Source organism: Pagrus pagrus (assembly GCF_965226575.1).
Source record: "Pagrus pagrus genome assembly, chromosome: 12".
Taxonomy (NCBI): Eukaryota; Metazoa; Chordata; class Actinopteri; order Spariformes; family Sparidae; genus Pagrus; species Pagrus pagrus.
In genome coordinates, this window is record NC_140196.1 from 19874094 (window position 1) to 19884022 (window position 9929).

Below are 9929 nucleotides of genomic sequence, written 5' to 3' on the forward strand. Positions count from 1 at the left end.
TTTTCTGATTGGATAGGACAAGGCTGTGTGTGAAGTGATTGGTTGGGAGGGTTGTCATGACAGTTGCCGCGAACACTGGCGCGTGCACTGGAACTGTCAAATTCACAACGGTAGTTTTGGCTCGAGGTGGCACTGGTGCTTTAATTAATTGATACCGCGACACATCAGTTCAAAATATCAGCTTTTATTTTTCCTTTAACTAAACAGGTTCAGAAGTAACACGTCAGCCTATATAATGATGTATAAAAATGTAATAAGAAGAATCTCAAGGGACAAAGCAGACGGTACATGTGTGTTCTTTGGCTACGGAAGCCTGCTGGAAGTCAGTGGGAGCCACCTGCGGGCTTAGACACTGGCTGAACAGAGGAGAGAAGCTTTAAATGCATGGACTACATCTGCACAATGAAGAGGTATCAATGTCCAAAAGGTCTGTCCATTTGAACAAAAACAGAAACATCTTGTAAAAAAGGAGACAGGCATACTAACAGAATATTTACCCATTGCAATGACATACAGCATATTAGTTTTCCAGTGATTGTTTTCTGACTCAGTTATAACAAGTGAGAGTAAGAGAAAAAAATAGACTACAATTTATTTTGCTCGTAGAAAAAAAAAAGTATACATGCATACATATGGTCAATGGAGCACCTGATATAAAAATACTGACCAACAACACTGAGAGAATAACTTACATCAAGACCTCCTGTCAAGCTGCAAATGCTGGCCTATACAATACAGTGACGTTTGTGGGCATATCCTGAGTGTGTAAACTACAAGGTGATTTTGACTGTAAAAGCAAAAATCCAAGTACTTTTTTTTTTTATAGCACCCGTCACATGAAAAATTTAACAACCGAGTCAAATCATCACAATAATAATGCTGATGCTCCCCTTTGTCAAGCCATGTGGTCCAATTATATGGCCAAACAACACCTTTATCCAGGACTGACTTGCATAGGCAGCACAAAAATAGCAGAACAATTCTGAACTCTAGGTATGACAACTGGGTATACAACATTCATCTTATGCAGCACTTTATTTATCTTGAATAACTATAAGACAAAGGAAAAACTAAATAGGTCCACAAAGTGTTATTTTATCAAATTTCAAATCAAAAGGTTCAAAGGAATCCTCTTGTTTTCGGTCATTATAAACTGAAATTACACTTGATTTGGGGATGTGGTTTTTCAGAACTTCATTTTAATTTTAACAGTTATAATCAACTTAAGTATTTAAAGAACTTAACCATGGATGAAAATGCTGCCACATATGAGCTGAAAAGCTCAAATTATCTGTTCAAAATGAGATGACATTGGCAGACATAATTTGATATGTGCAATCCATAATCAAAAAAAAAAAAAAAAGAAAATCAGAGAAATCTGCCCTGTGGAACAGAAAAGGGCATATGAGAAAGTGGAAAAGGAAATAATAAATGTAGTACAATTATATATAAAATAAACATTTGCAGCAGCACACTTCTGTTTTGAGTTCCTCCTGAACTGCTCGCAAATGGAGCACTTTCCAAAAGACAACTGAAGGATATGTCTGCCCAAGGCAACAAGAGGTACTAATAGCTGGGACTGGAAAAGGGGGGGACATGGTTGTAAAGGGACACGTATTTATTTACCAAATCTGGTAAGAAAATATATGCTAAGCAACATACGTAATGGTTCACTGCATAATTACAGTCATGAAATAATGAAAATTCTTCTTAACAAAACTTCCCCTCTTTCTCTTTTCCTCCAAGATTCACCATTTAATGCCTGACCAAATACATTCTGTCAAAAAAAAAAAAAAAAAAAAAAATCAACTTACAGTTTCATACTTAACTGGTCTGGAAATGAGAAGCATATCACTGGATTTAAAAAAAAAAAAATCAAGCACAATAATGATTCACTGAAAGCCTACAGGTGCAGTGCACTGATAATTTTTTGCCCCTGAACAAAAAAAGGGTGGATCCTGTAAACATTCAGAGCAGATAATAAAAATGTTAACAGCAGAATAACAGAAATACGGTGTGGTGTAATGACAAAGCCTTGTCTTGATCGTTGAATTGTAATCTTTAAATCAAATGAGGAAAAGACATGTACTACTGCACTGAACCAGTAGGCTTTACAGTAAGCTTAACGGGCAAAACTTGCTCCCGTCTAAACTAAACAAAGGCATACATCAATTAATGCTCTGAATACAGGCTGTGTGCACAATGTCCTTTACACAGCCACCTTGTATGCGCTGGTTAGAAATGAAAAGTGTTGATGACAATGACATGTCTAGGAGGCAGTGACTCCTTCCCACTCCACCAGGTACTGCACCTTTCCGTCAAGGGTGACCCGTCGCGCCAGAACTTTGTACTTTTCCCCGCAAGCCAGCCGCCCTGCTGCTCCGAAATAGCTGCTGATGGAACTCTTGAGGTGGGAGAGCTGGCTGTTGGGGTCCATGCCGTGAACTATGTCTGTGGAGTGAAGCCCTGGGAGTGGGCTCAGCACCTCTGTAGCTGGGGGATTTGGGTCTGCATGGCTGGGAGGGGGGATCTCTGGGTTGGGGGTCTGCAGGGCCCGTCGTGGCCGCCCACGTTTCCTTTTTAAGGGTGGAGAGGAAACAGGCATGATGCTGGCTGTCGTGCGCATCTTGCTGGAGCTACAGAGGCTGGAGGTTGATAGATAGGAAAAGAGGAAGTTAGATAACTGATTCTAATTCCGACGGAAATAACAAAAACAAAGTATACATGGGGAATTATAAAAAACAAGACATGCTAACATGCTGATAACAAGCAGGTATAACACTGACAATGTTCAAAATCTTAGTGTAGCATGTTAGTAGAGCTGGGCAATGAGGCCACTATGTCTCATATCTCGATATTTTGAAATCTCCTTAAAGCACTTCATGAATGTGAGGATGGGGCGACAGAATCAAACATCATATTATTTACTAAATGCCTCAATATTGATATCTTTACAAAATATTAGGGATGACTATTGGTACTTAGATTGGCAAATATAAGGTCAATCTGTCCAATAGTTTAATCAATTTAATTAAAAACCACAAATGTCAACCTTTCAGTGATGCGAGCTAAAAAGGTCAGGAGATCATGCATCATCTACAGACAATAAATGTCTGTTGCCAAGTCATCCTACAGCTTTTGAGATAATTGAACCTGGACCAAAGTGGCAGACCAACCAACAGACAGAGCAACACTGCCATCCAGAGAGTCGAGGTTCTCAAAGTGAGAAAGAGGTGACTGTTGCAGTTGCACAGCAGGAGTACCTGGACTGTCTTGAAATGCTAGTTGAGGTAGTTTCTGTGGTGCTCAGGGCTCCTATGGATTCCACATCTGAGGACAGCAAAGACCTGTCACTCCTGGTGATGTGGGGATGGTTAAATGACAAAGAGACCGAAGGATAGAGACATTAAACAGTCGAAAAGAAAACTCTACTGGCAATAGCTCACTGTTGACATGTTTTCTAATCTAAAGATTCATTGAAATAACAGCTGGTAGTAACAGCTCTAGCAGTAATGCAGCTAATACACTGCTGAGTGGAATAGTCGTAATTGTTTAGAAATAGAAATTCTGTATCACAACTGCTCACTTACTTGATAGAGGTTAAGTGATCCAATGTTTGGGGCTCTAGTGGTAGAGGCCTTCTTATGTCCTGTCAGAGACAAGAAAAGATGTTAGCATTTCTCAGTTGGTTTCTCAATATCCCCAACAAAAGCTACAGTTTGAGTGTGTGTGTGTATGTGTGTGAGTGTGTGTGTGTGTGAGAGAGAGAGAGAGGGGAAGAGAGCTCAGGCCTATACATAATGTAAAAACACCCCCCCCCCACACACACACTAAGATTCACTTACAAATGTGTGCGCACACACACACGCACACACCTGGGATAAGAGTTCACTGGAGCGTTGTCGTTTAGCCAGAGTCTCCAGAGAACGTGCTCCTTGCTTCCTCTTTTTCTTCTTCTTCTTTTTTTTCTTCTTTTCTGTGCCGTTGGTTAAAGTACTGCTCGAGAAACAACAACAACAACAACAACATTTATGATATCTGAGCGTTTATCACACATTGTGACACTACTTACAAGAAGCAGGACGATATCAAAACACTGATTATTTGCATATTGTACAAGTTTCACATCTAACCTCATGCCAGATCGGGCTTTGGTGGACTTGCATCCCTTGATGGTGATCTCATGTGAAGCTCTCTCCATCACTCTGCTGGTCGGCTCATCGGAGTTGGGGGGAGCAGGAGGAAACCGGATCCTCAGCCCAAACAAGTGCTTCTTTTTCTTCACCTCCTTCCCTGACATGAATCTGGAAGAGATAAGAGAAGGAGAGGGAGTGATTACAAGGAAAAGTAGTCCTGGAACAGATAGGAGTTGAGAAAAAGACAGGGTTAGGTTGAACACACACATGATAAACCAGTAAAAGAATAACTTACAAGCTACTGTTGTTGTTTAATGCTTCCCGAACACATTCGTATCGGTCTGATCCTGGAGTGTTGGAGAGCTGCAGACACAGGGAAGGGGAAAAACCAAACAGGAAAGACAGGATGCAAGACAAAATAAGATAAATATTTCAGAAAATCAATCCCATACGGTTACAAAAAAACAATTCCACAGCCAGGGATCATTTCTAAATAATTGAGCCTCTATGACAGGCTAACAGTGTGGTTGTCTTGAGATGTATTAGTGCAATGAGCAGCTACACACTAAGGAAACCACTAATGTATAACAGCTTTCAAATTCCAATATCCTGTGCCAACAAGCATGCATATATTAAGCTTCACAAAGTAAGTGTGTGTCTTGATGTTCAGTAGCAATGTCAAGTCAAATGTAAGTTGGTGGTTTCCTTACCTCCCCCAGCTGCAGCAGCTCCCAGTTATCATTGATGTAACTCATCAGGTGCATCTCAGAGTCAAAGTACTTCTTCTTGTGGATCACACTCAAGTTGTACAGGCTAAGGTGTGTCACATCCCCCCTGAAACATTTCAGTTAAAGACTTAGCTTAGTCTGGTTCCAACAGAATATCATAAAAAGAAAAGAGAAAATGTTTAGAAGATGCAGAAATTATGAGAGTTGGTAAGTCACACAGGCAAGAACTGGAACTTTATTACAGGGCTCTAACGTTTGGTTTAAGATAGGGCACCAATTTAGAAAGAAGAGTAATTACATGCTTGTGTATTTTATATAGAATATAAAAGGTTGTCTGTGTCGAAGTTGAAATTGCTCCTTGAGAATCACTTACCATCTGAGAGGCAGTCGGCTGAGGTACTCTGGTCCACCATTGCAAACGGAACAAATGAACAGGTAAAATCTAAAGTCAAACAGACACAAAACCACGTCAGTTTACTACAGTGCAAAGTGATTTCTTGACCAAAGGACTGGTACATGGAGATGCCGAGAACATGAAAGGAAATGTTTTAATACAAGAGAATGAGTCTTGATATGAAAACACAAAGTGGAGGTGAAGAACACCACAAAACAAATGGTAGTATCATTTTCTCCATTGAAAATAGTCATAACTCTGAACAGAAATATTGCCAAAACATAATTTTCTTCTTTAATTTTTTCCCACCAGTACAAACGTACTGGTTTCATAACATGAAGCATGAGTACTGCAGCTACTGTTAGCACTGGTTTAATATACTTTGTACACTAATCTAAAATGGTGGTTTAGCTGTTGACTGATTTTAAAAAGGTGTCCAAACTATTTCACCAGACCCCTACCAGCCATTTGCAGAAGTCTCTCAAAAAGCCATGGTAAAAATATAAATATGAAACATATACATAGTGGTATTTGCACCTATCTCCGTAGAGCATGGGCATCTGTAAGCAATGGAGACACGCCTCATGGAACCACTGCTGACACCTGTTACACTGCAGCATCTTCAGGTACCAGCTACAAGGAAGGAGAAAGAGAGTGGTTAGCTCTACCAGGATATGTGATTTTAAAAATGTGCTTAAACATGGGCATGTATGAAATTGTTTACTCAGACTATTAAATGTGTCCTATTGCATATGTAATGTGTTACTCACTCTCCTGGACCTCCACAGTAGCAGTAGCACTGCTGGATGTTGGTCTTGTGGCCCTGGTCCCACACCAGTTCATCCAGAGCGTACGGGAAGGACAGGTGAAGCTCCATGTGCTGCTGCTGCTGCTCGTGCTGCAGAAAGCCTTTAGCAGATGCCCCCCTCCTGTGTGCACCCCCCCTCTGAAAAATGCATGTTTATATACATGTTTATTATGTACTCCAAAGATCATCTTGTAGCTACCCTGTAGTATATCTTATCTCAATTTTGCTTTAATGTCTAACAAAATAGCTATTTGTCATGTAAATCCAGGCTCATCTAATCAGACAACTGATAAATTCAACCAAAGGTTTTATGCATTTATATTCAAAACAAAAACTGTACCTTAGGTATAGAAGTGAGCTCACACTCTGAGCAGAGCCACTTGTCATCTGAGTCAATGACAGAGGCGTCAATGATGGGGGAGTGGCAGAGCTGATGGTAGCCTAAAAAGACAATGAGCACATTTACAGCAGCTGCCATCTCCAGCATCTTTCTATGAAAAAAGTACACACACCCTTAATGACCAGAGATTAGAGCCCAATAGGTAGTTACATAAAGAACGGTACCTTGTCCACACTTGTCACAGATGACAATCTCATTGGGCTCCTCTGAAGTTTCATCCTGGCATATGGAGCACACAATGTCATCGTCTTCATCGTCCTCATCATCTTCATCCCCTGAAATTGACAAAAGGCAGTCAGGGCAAATAACCAACTCTTTCACCAGCTGCTGTAATGCAGAATAAAGATACATAAAGTACCTCAAATCAAGTTTTAATTCTGCAACAAAAGGGAAATGATTTGATTGGAAGCTCCAATAGAAAGCTTTCACCATGAGGTCAGTCGATTACACTGATTAGTAAAAGGCACCATTTCTGAAAAGACACATTAATTTTCTATTTTTAAATTAAATTAAAACAAAGTCTAATTTCCCTCTGTGGTACTGAGGTAGTTGCAAAAGTAAACTGTGAGCTCAGGGTGCAGTTAAACACTGCAAGTACATTTCTGCATCACTGCAGCAAAGTGATAACTTCAACCACTGGAGGTCAGCAGAAAACAAGGTTTTAACTGCTATTAACATTTTAATTCAGCCCAGCAAATCTGTGCGCATACAGCTTTGCAGCAACATGTGGTTGCTCAAACTGGAAGTAGTCAAGACTAAAAATAAGTACAATATTTTCTCAAAATGTGCTTTCCAACAAAGCATGTCTAGGTCATATTTGCAGTTTAAATGACTGATCTGGAAGTGGATAGACCCCAGCCTCTCTGTGTATCTCCCTTTTGCTCATAACATGCAGGCAGTGCACTGCTGCTGTACTGATGCCAGACACTGCGGACAGTTAACTGTCAGCAACATGAGTAGGGAGATAAGTGTGGCAAAAAAAGAAGGCAGACAAAGGGGGTGAAGATTACTATACTAATGCTCCAATTCAAACAAAGTAAATAAAAACTATACAGAATCTAAAGCTAAGATGCTGCCAGACAAGAAAATAGCATATCTTTTAGATTACCTGCAAATGATCCAAGCATTTTTATTCAATAATAAGATCCAAATATTTAACAAACAAGAGAATCTTGAAGTTGATTGAACTTACCTGTCTGGATGTCCTTCCAGAGAACCCAAGATTTTGACCGATCCTCAAAAACCACAAAGCATCGCTGCTTGTCTCGATCTATCTGAAAGAGGAAGCAAAAACAGATTTAGGTCTTCTTTAACACCATACTGAGAAACAACATACAGAAACACGAGATTTCTGTTGGTAACAATAAGCGGAAGAGGACACCAGTCCAGTAAGTTATGAGTTTGAAGGTTTTTTGTCGCATTTAGCGATACATCTAGTTTAAAATATTTTGTCAAGTAGATATTTGTGTCCCATGACCAAAATTCCGAAGCATAATTTCTGCAACAACACGATTAGATGAAATAAAACGGCCCAAAAATGTTTAAAATTATGCACCTACTCGACTGGTGTCCTGGAGTGTGTGGTGGCAATGTGATATAAAACTAGTACCAAGAGGAGTCTTTCCCTCACTATTACCTTTGTGATTGTCCCCAAGTAGAACAATCCGTCTGACCACCGGGCCAAGACGTCCTGTCCCTCTGTAAACCTGTCAGACATGCCGCCTTCTCCATAGTCTCCCCTGGCAGAGAGGCTTGTGGGGGACAAGGGCACAGCCTGCTGCTGCCGCTGGGGGTGAGCTCTGTGATGGACAGACAGGTGATCCACAACCCCTGAGTCTCTGAGAAACAGAGGAAAACAGGGAAAAGAAGCATTAACAGGGAATTTAGCCATTTAAACAGCAATGTACGCAATTATATTTTATTTAAATAACATATACCTTTGCATCTTTACTGAAATACTGTCTTTTATGTATAATTTTAATGGAAAATACAAGCATAAGTTGTGTGCTTTTAGAAGGTCTTACAAATCGATGGCTGGAAATGAAAGACATGCCATTTCCCCTCCAGTGGCTACAGACAACATGTGATTGTACACATAATTAGTGCTAATTGGTAATTAACCACAGCCACGCAGCCAGGGAGCTGGCTGCAGGGCAATGCTGAGTATTTCTACAACCTATCCACAGTTAAACAAACAAAAAAAAGGAACAAAACGTAAAGGTAATCATCAACTCTTACATATAAACTAAATGAATGACAGTTGTCAGATGTAATAATAAAAGTTGAGCACTTGATATTTTTTATCTTCTGCTGCAAAACTCTTCATCGAGCTGTGTTACAGAAGCTAGATTTCATTTTTTCTATTTCCTTTTTGTCAGTGTCCATCAGTCCGAGATTCCCTTTGTTCGGAGACTGAGAGAACATGGTCAATATTAGCCACCAGAGAGGAAAAAGGGGCCACATTGAGATAACGCTGCACACTGGAGAGTCTTTCACATAAAATAGCTAGCAGCCAGACCTGATTGTTAGCATGAATAACCCACATGCAAAGCCGTAACCCCGCACAGGTCGCTGACCGTCGGACCCACACCCCCCACAGGAGGAAAACATGATGACAACAATACCTCATTCGGTCACCTCCGCTTCTACAAACGACTCGTACAACAAAAAAATCTGAATATGAGTGACTCTTGCTATTCCGCTCCTTTTGAGGTCGGATTTATTTCAAAAGTGTGTCGCGGAAACGTGCGGGGCTTGTGCATTCCTCAGAAAATAACAAACGGTTCATTTTCCCCCAACACGTTCGCCATTTTGGTTTCCCGCTGATGATCGGGGAGTGCATTATGGGAAGCGCTTTAACGACTGCTGCTGGTTGTTGTCGCTGCTGCGTTCACATGTTTTTTCAAACATTTGAAATTGTAGGCAGGGCGTTTAGCAGACAGAGCACATCCGCCCCTTAAAGAAGAATAAGGTGTACTTTTGTTGTCGACAACAGCATCTTCTCCAGAGTTTCTTCTTGTCGGTGTGAAAAGAAAGCAAACTATCGTTGTCGGCATTATTTATTAGCATTTTCGCAGATAAAACACACATTTAATCAAACAGTGAAAAAGTTAAACGAGGTAGGGTTGAATAAATTCGTGCTAATTGTGGCCACTTGCTGGAGCTACAATACCATGTGGGGCGAGTAAATATATATGTGGGTGTGGGGGTACTTTGGATGCTATGACCGGAAGTTGACTTTCACATTAAGGCATTTATTGTGAAAGCGGAAGTTAATTTGACTCACCTTTGCTGGCTTGACTCGGCGACAGCCTCATAGTTTACGAACCACGCATTACTAAGAACCACTATAAGACATTAGCGCACATTGTGAGGCACAGCTGAACACACTTCAGCTGACACGTTTCGTCAGTTCGGTTGATCACCAAAAAACCCCGAAACGTGAGTTGTAGCAGAATACATT

At 40.6% G+C, this 9929-nt stretch overlaps 1 protein-coding gene across 1 annotated transcript; it reads right to left on the minus strand.

The window, feature by feature from the left end:
* Positions 1 to 168: 168 nt before the first annotated feature.
* mtf2 (metal response element binding transcription factor 2) lies at positions 169 to 9280 on the minus strand. Its single transcript, XM_084368081.1, has 15 exons — positions 9091 to 9280; positions 8103 to 8304; positions 7659 to 7740; positions 6631 to 6741; positions 6407 to 6507; positions 6029 to 6204; positions 5796 to 5891; positions 5238 to 5306; positions 4847 to 4970; positions 4432 to 4499; positions 4134 to 4304; positions 3876 to 3996; positions 3591 to 3649; positions 3264 to 3356; positions 169 to 2645 (listed from the first exon to the last, which is right to left on the minus strand). Exons 1-15 carry the CDS (start codon positions 9093 to 9095, stop codon positions 2270 to 2272), a joined length of 1854 nt encoding a protein of 617 aa, XP_084224207.1. The 5' UTR covers positions 9096 to 9280; the 3' UTR covers positions 169 to 2269.
* Between the last annotated feature and the right edge of the window lie 649 nt (positions 9281 to 9929).

Excerpts from the sequence above, each read along its gene's own strand:
- mtf2 (XM_084368081.1), bottom strand. Across the intron at positions 6,742-7,658 it reads CTGGAAGGACATCCAGACAG|GGGATGAAGATGATGAGGAC; the intron begins GTAAGTTCAATC and ends TGTCAATTTCAG. Across the intron at positions 3,997-4,133 it reads AAAGCCCGATCTGGCATGAG|TACTTTAACCAACGGCACAG; the intron begins GTTAGATGTGAA and ends TTTCTCGAGCAG.